Genomic DNA, 17,871 nt, shown 5'->3' with positions numbered 1-17,871 from the left:
AATGAACTGGAGAAGGAAATGGCAAGTCCCTTGCAGTATCTCTGCCAAGAGAACCCTAAATGGGATCACAAAGAATTGAATGTGACTGAAAATGACTGAACAACACTGTACTGACCAGAGTTCCCAAGTTTTTCAGAGTTTTTCAGTATGATATAGTAGTCTTCATGCATTTTAAAAAAAATTTTGTTCTCTTTACTCTGTACCATTTCACACAAGTCTTCCCAGGTTTCTCTGAAAATGTCCCCTTAGTCATCTTGTAATGAGCAATGAATTCTATTTAAATTCATGTACTATAATTTGTTCAGCCATTCCCCAATTGAGAGAAAGTCTCTGAATTTCCAGTTCTTTGCTCCAACAAAAATAATTGCTATGAATATTTTTATATTTCTTTGGTCTCTTTGAAGAATGTATTTAGTTGTATTATTAGGTTAAAAGGTATGCATAATTTAGTGACTTTTTGCCTGTAGTTAAATTGCCTTCCAAAATTGTATGACCACTTCACAAATTGAACAGTAGTGCATTACTGTGCCTCTTTCCCCAGAGAAATCCCCCAAATCACCATTTTCCTTTTTATCATCTTTTCCAATCTGATGGGTTTTGTGACAGAACCTTGAAGTTGTTTGTAATTGTTTTGTGTTTTTTCATATGGTTATTGGTAACTTGTTTTTCTTTTGAGAATTATCCCTTGATATCTCTTGTCCTTTTATATATTGGATATTGGTTCTAATTCTTATATTTGAATTAGTTCTTTATATATGTTGAATGTCAGAAATTGTTGGAGAAACTTATTGCAAAGACTTTTTTTCTGAGCTAATAATTTTTCTATCCATAGTTGTAAAAGGCACTACCTTTCCTTTTTTTTCTTATTTATGATTTAAACTTTTCTGTATAATTATGTATCCATTTGGAGTTTGTGATAGTAGATGATATGAAATGTTCCTCTAAACATAGTTTCTGCCAAACCGCTTTCCAGTTTATCCAATAGTTTTTATCAAATGTTGAGTTTTTATCCCAATAGTTAGGGTCTTTCAGTTTATTCTTCTTCTGCTACTGTGTTCATTTGGTTTTGGATTTTGTGTGCCTATATGTCCCATTGTTCAACTTTTCTTTTGTTCGTCCACTGTAAAAGACCTTTACTTTGTAATTGAACTTGAGATCTGATACTCTTTGGTCCCTTTTCTTCTCACTGTTTTTTGTCATTTCTCATGAGATTCTTGAATTCTTTTTTTTTTTTTGCTCCAGGTGAATTTTTAAATTAGTTTTCTTTTTCCTAGGTTGGTAAAATAATCATTTGGTAGTTTGATTAGGACAGTATTAAATTAGTAAAGAAACTTAAACAGTATTGTCATTTTTATTATATTGGCATGACTTGCCCATGAATAATTGATATTTCTCCAATTATCTAAATATGTATTTCTCTAAAGAGTATTTTGCAGCTGTATTTCTACAGTTTTTCTCAGTGTATTTTGTGCTAGACTACTACATATTTTGTACATTCTGTAGTCATTTTGCATGTAATTTCTCTTTCTGTTGAGTTTGGTTGATAATATACAGAAATGCTGATGATTCTGGATTTATTTTATGTTCTGCAACTAAATTGATGCATTTATTGTTTAAATAATTTTTAGCTAACTCTTTTGGGTTCTCTACATAGATAATTATATGTCATCTTTAAGAAATAGTAGTTTTGCTTCCCATTTCCTATTCTTATATCCTCAAGTTTCTTTGTTTTCATAGTGCTAGATCTAGTATTTTTTAGAACTATATCAAATTGTAATAGTGAAAATAGAAATCCTTGCTTTATGCCTGGTCTTATTGAAAAGGCCTCTCATGTTTCTCAAGTATTTATAAAGTTGGCTCTCATATTTAAATAAATACTACTTGCTATATTAAGGGAATGTCTATTCCTATGCTTTCTAGTGTTTTTAGCAGAAATGGGTGCTGGATTTTTTCAAAAGTTTTTTCAACATGTATTGATATAATTATGTATTTTAAATCACTTAAAAAATTTTTTTTAGTTAAGGCATTTTTTTTAAAGCAATTGGAGTTAAGTAATTTGCCCAAGGTTACACAGTCAGTCATTTCTGGGTGTGGTGCTAAGTGTCTGAGCCTGGATTTGATCCCCAGGTCATCCCAACACTGGAGCCGTGTAGCAGCAAGCACCCCAAGCATCCCCAGGGTCGCTGCCAACACAGGTTCTTAGATCTGCTTTGTTAAAGGAAAGCAACTCAAAATGGGTTAACAAGCTTACTTTAATCAGTCAGATATGTATCATTTACCTAGTTCAGGGGAAAAAGGCCAGCACCCCGAACTTCAGGTTATACAGACAGAATTATCAAGACAGAGAAACAGGTCAAGTAGACAGTTTCCAAACTGTCCAACCATTACATCCATATCAAATCAACATCTGGGTTTTTCAAAGCCGGGGGACTCTCAACAACGGCTTCCCAGAGTCTCATCTGATCAAATCACAGAACACTTCTCAAAGTGAGCCCCAAAACAAAGCCTCACGTCAGGGCTTATATAGCCTTCTCCTGGCTCAGAGAATGTAACAACTTTCTTGACCCACTGACCAATCAAGAAGTATCTACTGAAAAACAAGCCTCCCACCCCAGGTTCCAGGTGCACTTTAGCCTAGGGGCAGGGAAGATCTTAAAAATTTACATTCCCATTACAAGCCAGTGCTCTTACTCACTGAGCCACCTGGCCGCCCCTATTTTAAATCACTTTTATCATTAATAGGGTCATTTATATGTTCATAGGTTTTCTTTATATTGAATGAACTTTGCATTTCTAGTATATTTTCCATTTGGTCATACTGTATAATCTAGGATGTTATTGTGACTTTTTTGTTAACATTTATTTAATTTTTTTTGTATCACTGTTCATTAGGGATATTAATTTGTAGTTTTGCTTCTCTGCTATTGTCTCTCTATGGAGACAATTTCCTTAACTATAAAATGAGCAGGAGAAGGAAGTGGCAAACCATTCCAGTGTATTTTCCAGGAAGACCCCAAATGGGGTCATGAAGAAACAGACACAGCTGAACAACAACAAAGGAAAGGTCAGAGTCAGGATTTGGATCAAGGTCTTCCTGATTCCAAATCTAGCTCTTAGCTTGAATTTCTAGAGCACATTATCAGGAGCTTTGTTTCCAAGGGCAGCTAGATAGCACATGAAGACCTGAGTTCAAATTCAGCTTCAGATACTTAGGAGTTATGTGACCCTGGTCAAGTCACTTAACCTCTGTTTGCCTCCATTTCCTCTTCTGTAAAATGGGAATAACTAATAGCACCTATTTCCTTGTCCCCCATGATGACAACCTGGGTGTCATGTTCTAAATCTCACCCTCCCACTCCACATATGTTGTGTGTTGCTGAGATCTGTTGAATTTACCTTTTAACATCTCCTGCATATGCCTCCTTCCCTCCCCTGACACCTCTCACTGTATCATGCACTGGTGCAGGCCCTCATCACCTCATGCCTGGGCTACTATACGACAGCCTGCCCATTGTTTTTTCTGTCTCAAGTCTCTCCCCACTCAGCTACTACAGTGACCTTCCTAAAGCACAGGGCTACGTCACCTCCTAAATTCCAGTGACTCCTTATCACCTCCAAGATCAAATATAAAATCCTGTTGAGTGTTAAAACCCTTTATAATATGTCTCCTCTTCAATTACCTTTCCAGGCTTCTTAACATTTACACCCCTGGGGTGGCCAGGTAGCACAGCAATTAAGAGGACTGGCTCCAGTGTCGGGATGACCTGGGGATCGAATTCGAATCCGGGCTCAGACACTTAGCACCCACTCAGAAACACCTGACCGTGTAACCTTGAGCAAGTTACTTAACCCCGATTGCTTAAAAAAAAAAAGAAATTATACCCCCACCTCATGTATCCAGTGACTCTGACCTCCTTGGCATTCCAAGGGCAGTTAGGTAGCACAATACACAGAGCACTGGACCTACAGTCATGAAGACCTGATTTCAAATCCAGCTTCAGACACCTAGGAGTTGTATGACCCTGATCAAGTCACTTAACCTCTGTTTGCCTCCCTTTCCTCATCTGTAAAACAAGATTCTCCTATCTCTCATTTTCACTGGCTGTCCCTCATGCCTGAAATACTCTCCCTCCTCATCTCCACCTCACCTGACTTCCTTCAAGTTATAGCCAAAGGACACCCTTCCTGATCCCCCCTTAGTTCTGGGGTCTTCCCTGTATTATTATTTCCTGTTTATCCTGCGTATGGCTTGTTTGTACATGGTAGATTACATGTTCTCTCCACTATTAGACTACCTCCTTAAGTGCAGGGACTTTTGCCTTTTCTTGTGTCTCCAATACTTAGGAAAGTACCTGGTACATAGTAGGTGGTTCCCACAGTGATGACATCATAGACCCTTGATGAAATCTGTTTTTTCCTGATTAAATAAAAGTCATTGGTGGATACAAGTAGAGCCATTCCTCTAAATCCACAAGCATTTATTAAGTACCTACTATGTGTCAGATATTGGATTCTGAGGATACAAAGGCAAAAGTCTCTGCTTTCAAAGAGCTTACATTCTATCGAAAGAGAGGGAGAGGGAAAAGGAGAGGGAGAGGGGGAGGGAGGAAGGGAGACAGAGAGAGAGACAGAGAGAGAGAGACAGAGAGAGAGAGAGAGAGAGAGAGAGAGAGAGAGAGAGAGAGAGAGAAGGAGAGAGGGAGATGTAATGGTAATGTAATTTTGAATTTGAAGATTCCTTTTGTGTTGGCAAAAGTAGCAGGTACTTAACACTTAGTAACTGATCAAGCCTCTGGTTGGGGGAACAGAAGGTATGGACTCCTGTCTCCTGTTAACTGACATAACAGGAAGGGGTTGGCTGAAGGAAGTAGGTAATACTGTGTATATAAAAAAAGCCCCAGAGACGCACAGTCAGAATTTCCTTGAGACTGCGATCTGGTCGAAGAGCAGTTACAGAAGAATGGAGAACTGAGTCCTGAAAACCTGTGGTGGTGGAGCTTCTTCTGAACAGAATCCCAGGATCCTAGAGCCAAGAGGCCAGGAGCCAGGAGCCCAGGTGACTGAAGCATGACTGGGATGCTGAGACTTTCTTTGTTTGCAACTTGGTTGAGCCTTGAATTCTCTGGAGCAGAAATGGTGAAGGAGCTGACATAAACCAGACCCTGTGAACACCAGTGTGGAGCAGGAACTGCCCAGAGGAACTGGGAGCTGTCTGCCATTGAACCCAGGTGACAGTCTGGTGAATCCAGGTAGAATCTGGGACCATGGAAGGGGATCCAGGGAATCTGAGAACAGGTCCCAAGTCAAGATGACAAGACCTCTCCTTGGGTACTGAGTAAAAAATGAAATTGTAGTTTACTAGTGACCTAGGGGTGGAGGGGTTTGTGTAGGATACTTAGTAAGACTTTGCTGAATAAGTGACTGATTGTACTTTGAGTATTGTACTTTGAAACTACTGATAAGTGACTGATTGAGTTAATCAAGACTTTGCCCCATGAGTGGAAGATTTTGACTATTGTACCTTGAGACTACTGATAAGTGATTGAGTTAACTTAAGAGTGACCATTTTACTTTGAGATTATGTTGTGAATATTATATTGTGATTTTCTGTGATAAGTTGTAATATTGTGAATGCTGTACCTTGATTTTCCATGCATGTTTTGCTTTTGTTATGGAATAGAGTGATCACTATACTGAGTAATCAGAACCTAAAAAGCTATTCACAGTAGCAGTTCTTCTGGAAAGCTTCTGTGCATGGTGTTGCAGGATAGAGGGAAGGAGGGAGAGAGAGAGAAATTGAGAGAGAGAGAGACAGAGAGAGAGAGAGACAGAGAGAGGCATAATTGTACAATTTATAAAAAATACATACAGGTAAATTTGGGGGGGGGGGGGGAGGGGAGGGTGGAAAGACCTAGCAGCTGGAGTGAGAAGATGGGTAATCAGGAAAGGCTTCAAGTAGAAAGTGGCATTTGACCTGAACTTTGAGGGAAATTAGGATTCTAAGGGACAGCTAGATGGCTCTGTGGATGGAGCTCTAGGCCTGGGGTTCAAATCTGGTCTTAGAGACTTACTAGTTTTATGACCCTGGGCAAGTCACTTAACCTCTGTCTGCCTTAACTGGAGAAGGAAATGGCAAACCACTCCAGTATCTTTGCCATGAAAACCCCATGGACACTAAGAGTCGGACATGACTGAACAACAATCACAAGGATTCTAAGAGATGGAGGTAAGAAGGGAAAGCATTGCAAACTGGGGGACAACCAGTGTCAATGGAGACTAGAGATGGGCTGTAATGTGCGAGGAATGGCAAGAAAGCCAGTGTGACTGGAGCATACAATACACAAAGGAGACCAAGGTATACAAAGTATGGAAAGGGAGGTTGGAGCCATGTTGAGAAAAACTTTAGCTGTCAAGCATTCTCAGGAGTAGCTCCCTTAAGAAATGTGAATGATGAAGGCCAATGTTCAGGTTCAAATGGTGCCCCCTTTTCCCTTATTTTGTCTCTCATCATGGAAATAGCTTTCAATTTCTACTCTGTGATTTGGTATGTGCAATCTAGTCTCCCTCCAAATCTTGGAGGTTGTAAAGAACTCTCTCCCCTCTTGGGTAAAAGCAGAGGGGAGGAGATGGAGATTGTGAAAGCTTTCTGCCTCACCAATTGTGGCAAAGAAGATTTCTGAGTTCAGTCCTATTTAACTTTCCTGAGCTCGCAAAATAAAGGGGGAAAAATGCTGATTGTTATAAAAACACAAGCAAATATGCCCTAAAACTAACCAGATGGCCTTGGAAGACTACCAGGGGAAGAGACAGAATTTAGGAGCTATTCCCACTTCAGGGGGGAGGGTGATTTTCAGCTCCCAGCCTTTTCAGTCTATTAGGCAAGGGTCTGGAACACAAAGTGTGCCTATTGTAATTATTATTAAAATCACTAGGAGAAAGAATGGAAAATGAGAAAGGAGGTAGGCAGATTCTTTCCTGATTTTGATCACAGATATACATCTGAAGTGTATCTGCTCCCTCTTCTGTTGTCCTCCTCCTCCTCAAGGGAAGCATTTGTTTCTTTGTAATTTAATATATGGAATTAGGCTAATAGAGTTGTTTTCTTTTTTGTCGGCTTCTGGACCTATTTTGGGAACTGACACATCATGACTGTGTGTATAGCTCCAAGGCTTCCACAAATAAAGCGTGGACGATGCATTTTGCCACATTTTGGACCACAATCTGAGGTCCAAAGCAGAGAGAAGAGATCGGCTTTGTACTCTGAGGTGGTCAGCCCTGTGGTCTGGATAATTTGAAAATGCCACGAATTAAAATGAATTCCTTCATCCAAACCACACGCAGACTTAGGAGCACTTTTGGCAGCTTGCACAAATGCCCGGTTATTTCAGAAACCAAAACAGATAAACAGCAACAATCTTCACTGCCAATTAAAAGTAGACTTAAACAGGGATTATTTCACAGCTGCACCCCACCTCTCCCTCCCCTATTCTTAATCCTTTTAAACAAAGTGTGCCCTTGGCTTACAGAACAATACCAGGCAGTGAAGACTGAAAAAAGCACTTGGTTGGAAATTCTGCTTTGGATATATAGCCCAGCAATTTTGTCTCAAGCCAAAAAAAGGTTTTAAAAAAATTGAAATAAATTTCAAAGTGTGTCTTTAAAAAAACAAAACAAAACAAAAGGTATCCAGAGCTAACATTTAATTGTTTTTGGGAATGCACAAGATACAAATTGGCTTGGTTTCAGGGATTGACTGCTTTGTGCCCACTGAGCTTAAAGACCAGTATAAATACTTGTGTGGCCTCAGTACAGCTCTAGAATTAATTTAATTCAACAGCCATTTATTAAGCACTTGTGAGGTACACCTCTGAGATGTAAAAGAGAAAATCCCCAACAGCCTCTTATAAAGAGATATTAAGGATCCTTTAGCATTTCAAGTGACTTGCTCGTGTTGGGTTTAATGATGATTCCTTCAGAAGTTTGCCTGGGGTCGACAGTGCTATTTGCAAATTCATTTAGAGAGACAAAAATCATTGAAGCTGAAATCAAACGTCTGAGTCTGGCAGATTGTTTTCTAAAAACCTCAAGGTCCTGATTGTGTCATATTTGGCAAATGCACATTGCAATACAAAAATCAGACAGTTGAAAAGCAGGGTGGTTTAATAGGGAAGTGGGCAAGGAGTCAGGTTTATAGATCTAAAACAGGAAAGGCCTTCAAGGCCAACCTTCTCATTTACAGATGGGGAAATTAAGGCTGAAAGAGATTAAGTGACTTAGGTAGGGTCATACAACTAGTAAATGTCTGAGGTAGACTTTTTGTTGTTGTTGTTTTGAAGGGGGGAAGGCAGGGCAGTTGGGGTTAAGTGACTTGCCCAAGGACACACAGCTAGTAAGTGTTAAGTGTCAGAGGCCAAATTTGAACGCAGGTCCTCCTGACTCCAGAACAGTTGCTCTACTCACTGCGCCACCTAGCTGCCCTGAGACAGACTTTAAACCAATGTATCCCTAATTACAAGTTCAGCATTCTAATTGCCAACACACTAGCTACCTGCCACTTAACTGCTTTGGTTTCCATCCTGATTCTCTCACTAACTAGTTGTGTAACCTTATTCAGATTACTTTACTTCTCTGGGCCTTAGTTTCCTCATCTGTAAAATGAAGTGGTTGAGCTAGAAGATTTCTTAAAATTAAAAAAGAAATTTTCAGGTAATAAATTTTTTTGTTTTTGTTTTTTGTTAATCTGTCCCTCTCACTCTGCTGCCCCTCATTAAGCAAAGAAAACAAAATCCATATCTCTCAATATACATCAACCTAGCCCAGCAAGACAAATTCCTACATTAGTCATGTCCAAAAATTTATGTCTCATTTTTCAGTTTATCACCTCTCTGTCAAGGAGTTGTTGGCATGTTTCATCTTCCTTCTTTTGGAGTTCTTATTTCTCATTGCATTGATCAGAGTTTTAAAAGTCTTTCACAATTGTTTTCCTCTATAATGTTATCATTCTATAAATTGTTCTCCTGGTTCTGCTCATTTCAGTCTGCATCAGTTCATAGAGGTCTTCCTGGTGTACTCTGAAATTGTCCACTTCATCCTTTCTCGTGGCACAGTCATACTCCGTTACTTTCATATACCACAATTTGTTTAGCCGTTCCACAATAAGAGATTCCTTTAATTTCCAATTTTGTCTACCAGGAAGAGAACTGCTATAGATGTTTTTGTACAGCTAGGTACAATATTTTGTGCATGACTCCTTTTCCTTTTTCTTTGATTTCTTTGGGGTACTGGCCTCATGAGAGTCAAGGATATGCACAGGTTGGTAACTTTCTGGACATATGAACTAGATGTCCTATCGGTCCATGATTATGTACCCTCTGCCTTCCTAATTCACATTGGAAATGAAAAGCTTGTCATTGCTACTGTGACATTTCTTAATTCTCAGTAATTGTCAGTGGATCCTGCAGGCCTCAAGTTTGAAAGACTTTCCACAATGTGAATTTGAGGCTAATGAGGTTCCAGTTGGATATCTACATAGTTGAGGATGCTGACTTTTGTTCTTGGAATTCTCATGGGTTTTCTTATGTGTGTCTTTAATAATTTTTGGAAAGCTTGCAACCTTGGGCAATAGAGAGCCTACAGTAAATGAAGCTGCCAGAGCCTTTCTGAAGGTTCCAAGTGCTCGGGAAACCCAGCACCACCCAAGCAACTCTCTCATCTCAGTTCAGTTCTCCTCCCCCTGCCATGTGGTCTGCTTGGGCAGCCTCCCTGCTCACTCTCTGTCATGGGATTGCCTGCAATCCTTGAAATTAGCCCCACCACCATCAAGTCTACACCATGTAAAATTGGGGGTGGTGATAGTGTTAACATCTGGGGACTATCCATGAGAGACTTCATGGGAGAAATGAAAGAGAAGGAATTTGAAGGAGGCGGGGGAGGGAGCATATTGCACTGAGGAGTCTAGAAGAAGATGGCATAGAAGAAGGAAGAGATGAGAGAAAGGATTAAGGTGCCAGCCTAACAGTCATTTTAGGTGAGCTAAGAGAAGAACTACTGGACAAAGAATCTTTGGGGCACTGGGGAAATGGCATTTGTCTACATTTTGGATTTGGGAGGTGAAAAATAACAACAACAAACCCAACCCAGAAACACACATTTATATAGTGCTTTAAGGTTTGCAAAGTAATTTCTTCATAACAGCCCTTTGAAGGCGGAAGGCTAGTCTTTATTACTGTGATTTTATTGATGAGGAAACAGAGGTTAAATGACAAGTCTATGACTATACAGCGAGCATCTGACCAATATTTAAGCTCAGGTTTTCCTTAAATTGAGTGTAAACTTGCCCCTTTATACCTTTCATCTGTTGTTTTTACTTCTCCCCTCTGTGAAGCAAAAAAAAGTGTCATCTCACTTATTAAGTGACATAATATTTGTAAAGTACTTATCACAAAGCCTGACACATAGTAGGCACTTACTAAATGCTTGTTCCCTTTTCCTTCTTCCTCCCCTCTTCCCTTAGACTTGGCAGTTTTTCAGATCTTCAAAGAAAACTGTCATGTCCCTGCTATGTCTTTTTATAACCAGTTCCTTCAGTCGATCTTCATATGACATGATGTCAAGGTCTTTTTCCATCCTGTTGACTCTGTTTTTGAAGTTCTCCAGTTCATTCATATCTATCCTAGAGTGTGACATGGAGAACTCAACATGGTACTCAGGACAGGATATGGCTATGGCATGGATAGTCCTGGGCACTTGGCCTCTCAATGGAGGCTAAGATCCCACTAGCTTTTGTGGCTGCCTCATCATATACAATGGACTCAAATTGAATATGTGGCCTATGAAAACCTCTGAATCTTTTTCACATGAAATATTACCTAACCACAGTTTCCTGCATCTCATACTTATGTAGTTTTTTGGAACCTAAATGTAAGACTTTGCTTTAATTTTACTAAATTGTTAAATCTTATTATTTGATTTTACCCATAGTTCTAGTCAGCTCAGATCTTATTGGACCCTAACTACATCTTTTAACATGCCAGCTATCTCTCTCAGCTTGGAGTCCATTTCTAATGCAACAAATATGCCATCTGTGTTGGTATCCAAGGGGGTATTAGAATCTAAGATTTTGACTTAGTGTTTCAATGTGTTCAAATTATCTGGTCGAGTGGCACCACTGACTCAAGCTTGAAGGATGTCTGTTTCTATAGTAACAATATTTCACTCCATTGATGGAAATTTGTGGTAATTTACATAACTAATGGTCACCACTAGTATTTAATAATTGGTTTGGATTGCTGGAGGGTAAAATGAAAGGGAAAATCAGATGGTTCATCTGAGAAAGAAAGCACGATGCTTGGAGATAACCTTGTTTTGGTATTTGGTGTTTTGGTTTCCTTCCTTCCGTCCTTCTTTCCTTCCTTCCTTCTTTCCCTCTCTCTCCTTTTCTTTCTTTTCCTCTTTCTTCCCTTCTTATTTTCACCCCTCCCTTCCTTCCTTCCTTCCTTCCTTCCTTCCTTCCTTCCTTCCTCCCTCCCTCCCTTCCTTCCCTCCTTCCTTCCTCTCACCTTCCCTCCCTTTCCTGTACTGTAAAAAGGAGATAATAATGGCACCTATCTCCCAAGGTTGTTAAGGTTGTTGTTAGAATTAAGTGAGATAATATTTGTAAAGCACTTGGTACATAGTAGGTGCTTAATACAATAATAACAGTAACAACCTTCTCAGAATAATATTTTAAATGAATAAATAAAATCCATAAAATTACAAAGGAAACCAATTATATTGAAATATAGTTATTTATCTATATAATATCTACTTATCCATTTATTTGTCTGTCTCTGTCTCTGTCTTTCTCTTTTAAAAATTCATAGATCCCAGGTTAAAATCCTCTGAAGCTGAAAAATCTCAAAAAATCTCTACTAGGCCCTAATGTGCCATATGATTTTACGAGTTAGTAGTATAAATCATCCACTGTAGTAGAATGACTTCTACAATTCAGGCTGGATAATTTCCATGGTATCTGGCTTCTAGGTTAATTTTCGGGAGAGTGATAGACAGTGATATACTATAGTCTTTCTGTTCTCCCCTACTCCCTCTTAGACCTCAGAAAGCACACTACTGCCTAAAGCATAGATTACCAGCTAGAAAATGCCCAGTTGTCCTCTGGTGACCCAGCCTTGTCTGTTTAAGTTACACTAGTCAAAACTGAATTGATGGGGGCAGAGCCAAGGTGGTGGAGTTGAGGAAGCATCACAGTCAGACTCTCCAAACATTCCCCTTCAAACAACTTTAAATAACTCCTCAGATTGATTTCTGGGGCAGTAGAGGCAACAAAAGGGCAGGGTGAGATGTTTTTCCAGACCAAGATAACTTAGGAGGTTGGAAAGAGAGACCTGTGACACAGAGGTGGGGGCTGGCCTGGAGCCCACATGACTCCAAATAGATATTAAATATATATTATTGATTTTATAATTATTAATTAATGTGTTCAATATATTTCTCAAATGCACAAGGAACTGAGACATTTATGAAAATAAGAGAACATTTTCTTATTGATGACTAAAGGATATGAACAGGCAGTTTTCAGAAGAAGAAATCAAAGCTATCAATAGTCACATGAAAAAATGCTCTAAATCACTATTGATTAGATAAAATCATATCAAAACAACTCTGAGGTACCACCTCACACTTTTCAGATTGGCTAACATGGCAGAAAGGGAAAATCATAAATGCTGGAGGGGATGTAGAAAAGTAAGTACTCTAATGCCTTGTTGTTAGAGCTGTGAACTGGTACAAACATTTTGAAAAACAATTTTGAGCTAAGCCCAAAGGGCTATCAAACTATGCATACTCTTTGATCTAACTACATTGCTAGTAGGTCTGTATCCCAAAAAGATCGGAATAAAAGGGAAAAGGACCTATTTGTACAAAAATATTATAGCATCTCTTTTTGTGGTGGCAAAGACATGGGAATTGAGGGGATGGCCATCATTTGGGAAATGGCTTAGCAAGTTGTGGTACATGATTGTGATGGAACATTATTGTGTTATAAGAAATAAGAAGCAGAATGATTTTGGAAAAACCTGGGAAGACATATGAACTGATGCAAAGTGAAGTAAGCAGAACCAGGAGAACATTGTGCACAGGAACAGCAATATCATAATGATGTTCAACTGTGAAAGACTTAGTTATTCTGATCAAGACAATGATACCAGAGAATTCAAAAGGATTTATATGAAAAATACTGTCCACCCAAAGAACTGATTAAGTCTGAGTGCAAATTGAAGCACTTTCATCATTATTTTTTTTTTTGCAACATTACTGATATGGAAATATATTTTGCATAACTTTACATTTGTAATTGATATATTGTTTACCTTCTCAAGAGGTGGGGGAGGGATGTGAAGGAGGGAGAAAAATTGGACCTCAAAATTTTTAAAAATGAATGTTAAACAGGTGGCTAGGTGGCACAGTGAATAAAGCACCAGCCCTGAGTCAGGAGAATCTGAGTTCAAATCCGGCCTCAGACACTTACCATAAAAAACTAGCTGTGTCACCTTGGGCAAGTCACTTAACCCCAATTGCCCTACCTTCCCCCCTCCAAAAAAAGCAAAAAAAATGAATGTTAAAAATAAATGAATAAAAAAACAAAAAAATAGAAGCAACTAATGGCAGGAAAGAAAAAAAAAACTGGATTAAGAAGGAAAAGTTAGCCAAGTGGCAGGAATGAGAGAAGAGTTTAAAGATGCTCAAAATTAAGAACAGTGGTGTTGACAATTGCTGAGCAGTAAGGCTCTCTGGATCCTTTCCCCCCATCCCTCTGGACCTGGGTATTTGACAGCCTTGTCTCTTAATGATGACAGTGAAAATTTTTTGATTGCTTGAGCAGATGTGGAGCCTCCTAGAATTCAGTGCCCCAGCGTGAAGGAGCGGATAGCAGAGCCCAATAAGCTGACTGTCCGGGTATTCTGGGAGACTCCGGAGGGAAGGGACACTGCGGACGGCATCCTGACTGAGTAAGTAAATGGTCAATTTTAGTTTTACTAATCGCATTATTTCACATATCCAGTGATGTTGTGTCTGAGTCCTGGTCAGTAGGGCAAGTGCCCTGATTGAACTGCTTTTGAACTGCTCTACTTATAATTGGTGATAGGTTTGTACTTGTCAATAACAGCAACAATGATAACTAATGTTTCTAGGGCACTTTAAAGCTTACAGAGCATCTTACTTAGATGACTGCATTTGAGAGCGGGAGAAGATCCATACTTACTTGCCCATGAAGGAATTGAGACAGAGAGCAGTCTTGTGAAGTAGATCATGGTCACATAAACTCTAAGTGTCAGAGACAGGTTTTAAGCTCATTTTGTTATGTTGTCCTCTTTAGACCAGTTATGACACAAAGTGATGCCAAGTGACTTATGTTGTCATCTGGTGGATAAAACACTACACATGGAATCAGAAAGACCTGAGTTCTAATCCTGCTTCAGACACTTACTAGCTATGTAACTCTTGCAAAGTCTATCTCTATCTGTAAAGTGAAGACAATAATAATTCAAGGTTTATAATAATGTAATAGTGTATTACCCCAATTAGTGTAATTGAAGAAAGCCCATCTAACTGGATTGAATCAGTCAATCAATCAAAAGGTATAAGCCAAGTATGAAAAGTCCTTAGTCAATTTTGGAAGAGTGATCGTAGAATCAAGACAGATGATAATACAGGAGGAATGTTTTGTGGTGGGATGAAAGAATCAGACATGCCTTTGGGTCTGTGTATTAAGAGAGCAAACCAACTTCACATTTTGCACTCCAGGTTGTAGGCTGTACAAAAATGGTCAGCTGGCTACACTTGGCCCTTGGACTGGTGTTTGATGACCCCTGGTGTAGGAGGAAAGGGGAGGGAACTATTCCTAAAAAGCAATACTGCCACACAGAAATGGTAGCTCTAGGAGGACAGATGCCAAGGGGGAACAACAAGCTGTCCCCAGCTCCAAAGGCAGGCTAGCAGTTTAGACTTCCAGCTGGATATTCCAAACCAAGGCTTCAAGCTGCTCAGGGCTCAAACTTATAGAGAGTTGAACAAAGAGCCAATATGGCAGCAATAGAAGATCGAAAAGTGGTAAGGTGGTCTACATCAATGGTGCCAAACTCAAATAGAAATGGGGGCCACTTAACCACACATAAAAAGAGCCCTGTGGGGCAGTTTGGTGACCCATTGGATGGAGCACTGAGCCTGGAGTTTAGGAAGACCCATCTTCCTGAGTTCAAATCTGACCTCAGTTATGTGACCCTGGGCAAATCACTTAACCCTGATTGCCTCAGTTTCCTCATCTGCAAAATGAGCTGGAGAAGGAAATGGCAAACCACTCCAGTATTGTTGCCAAGAAAACCCCAACTGGGATCATGAAGAATCAGACATAGCTGAACAACAACAAAGATCCCTGTCGTCTGCATATTGACTTAGAATGCTACATATTAATGTTATCTCTGTCTTATCTTATTTTTTTATTTTGTTAAATATTTACCAGCTACATTTTAATCTGGTTCAGGCTGCATTCAGCAGTATTATTGTTTCCATGCCCCTGAGAAGTTGGCATTTGACACAAAGACTGTGGGTTAAGACCACTGGAATCAGGATATTTTCTGTGTTTTCTAATGGGGAAAGGAGAATGAAGGGCAGGCACCCAGGAAATTTATGTGCCACAGCAAGTCAGTGACCAGTGGGGTGGAGGGGAGAAGGAGGCAATGCCCTATCTCCACATTGGTTCCACCTTAGCACAAACACATTCTGGAGCCTGGGGCTGTCTCAGCCACATCAGTTGTAGTGCACTGACACATAATCCCTGACCTCACACTTTGTCTTCTACCTCCCTGGCGCTCTTCAAAGAAGACAACGTTTTGCCTTTTTTCCCATTGTTCCCTATTTCTTCACCACTGGCCACCTGCCTAGCTCAAATTCATTTTTTTTAAAGCAATTGGAGTTAAGTAACTTGCTCAAGGTTACACAGCCAGTTATTTCTGGGTGTGCTGCTAAGTATCTGAGCCCAGATTCGATCCCAGGTCATCCAGACTCTGGGGCCAGTGCTCTTACTCACTGTGCTACCTGGCCACCCCCTAGCTCAAATTCTTTTTTTTTTTTTTTAAGCAATTGGGGTTAAGTAACTTGCTCAAGGTTACATGGCCAGTTATTTCTGGGGGTGGTGCTGAGTGTTTGAGCCCGGGATTCGATCTCCAGGTCTTCTCAACACTGGAACCGGTGCTCTTACTTGCTGTGCTACCTGGCCGCCCCAAATTCTTAAAGGAAAGAAATAAAGCATGTGGGTTTAAGAATGAAAAATGAAATGACGTATTGTAAGAACAGCATTTAACACTGAGCTAGACTTGGCTGGGTCACTAGAGGGTTGTATTTTCTTAAAGGTTCACCAGCTGCATCTCTCTTGGCATTTTCATTGGTAATTTGGATGCTCTGGTTATAATGGTGACATTTTTAAAGGGCATTTAAATGACCCTCTCCCCTTCTACTGCAATTGCTTTTTCAATTTCTGTACTCTACAATACAGAACTTCAAAAAGATACTGTAAGCAGAGTGGAAATGAAGGAACTATAAAACCATTACCATTCTCAGCCAAATGGGGAGATAAATGGAGACTTGACTTTGAGATCCCTGTTGCTGTTGTTCAATCATTTCAGTCATGTCTGACACTTTGTGACCCCATTTGGGGTTTTCTTGGCAGAGATACTGGTGTGGTTTGTCATTTCCTTCTCCAGCTCATTAAAGATAAGAAAACTGAGGCAAACAGGGATAAGTGACTTACCCAGGGTCACACAGCTAGTACATGTCTGAGGCTGGATTTGGTCTCAAAGTCTTCCTGACTCCAGCCCCACCACCCTATCTGCTATGCCACCTTGCTGCCCTTTTCAACAGGACTTCTGGCCATCTACACAGATGCAAATCTGGAATTCCATTTCTACAGATATATATTCAAATTAGCTATGATATTGAGAACTATTGACAACTGAGGCATAGTCCCTCTCAGAGGTATTTTAATTGTAGCCTCTTGGGCCTAGCAATAGACAAAGTTATCCAGAGACTAGCGTAACTTAGTTTAGGGAGACTCATCACCAGGTTATAATAGCTAATATTTATATAGCACTTTTTGAAAAACTTTACAAACAGTAACACCTAGCATTTTATAGTGCTTTAAAGTTTCTTAAGCACGTTACAAATAGTATCTCACTTGATTCAACGCTAAGAGGGAAGGAGGTGGTATTATTATCCTCATTTTACAGGTGAGGAAACAGATTCTAGGAGATGTTAAGTGACTTGCCCAGGGTCACATAGCTAGTAAGTGGCTGAGTGCATATTTGAATTTAGGACTTCCTGATCCCAAGCCCAGCACTCTGTCCACTTTGCCATATAATTGCCTCCCTCTTAGTTCATATTCTCATGTGTCTCGTGTCTGTGGGGAGCGGGGGAATCAGCTGTCCACAGAAAATGAAAATAAATAAATTAATGAACAAATAAATAAATGAATGAATGACAAATAAAATAAATAAATGGATAAATAAATAAAACCCAACAAAACAAATTACCCTTTGCTTAACTCATCTGTCTAGGCTGTCAGTCAGTCAATGAGCACCATGTGCCAAGTACAATGCAAAGCATGGGGAATGCAAATACAAGCAGAAAGACAGTCTTTGCCTTCAAGGAGCTTATATTCTAATGGGGAAGGCAGCACATGAGAATGAGTTGGAGAAGAAGGTACCTGTGGGGGGAGGCACAAGAAAAAGAGAGAGAAAGAGACAAAGACAGAAGAAGAAGAAGAAGAAGAAGAAGAAGAAGAAGAAGAAGAAGAAGAAGAAGAAGAAGAAGAAGAAGAAG

The 17,871-nt window shown here is 39.7% G+C and overlaps 1 protein-coding gene across 3 annotated transcripts in view; it reads left to right on the top strand.

Annotated features, from left to right (window-relative positions):
• The window catches only part of SRPX (sushi repeat containing protein X-linked), a 116,949-nt gene that overhangs the window by 70,397 nt on the left and 28,681 nt on the right, over positions 1-17,871 (top strand). For all 3 annotated transcript variants that reach the window (XM_069063478.1, XM_069063479.1, XM_069063477.1), the window contains one exon: positions 13,880-14,006. In XM_069063478.1, the coding sequence (XP_068919579.1) occupies positions 13,880-14,006 (127 nt within the window). The remainder of the gene's footprint in view (positions 1-13,879; positions 14,007-17,871) is intronic.

This window comes from Petaurus breviceps, unplaced genomic scaffold (genome assembly GCF_028583685.1).
Source record: "Petaurus breviceps papuanus isolate PSGF00001 unplaced genomic scaffold, PetGlider_PUasm1.0 90574, whole genome shotgun sequence".
Lineage (NCBI taxonomy): Eukaryota > Metazoa > Chordata > Mammalia > Diprotodontia > Petauridae > Petaurus > Petaurus breviceps.
The sequence above is the reverse complement of the archived record's forward strand: the minus strand, read 5'-3'. Positions and strand labels throughout refer to the sequence as shown.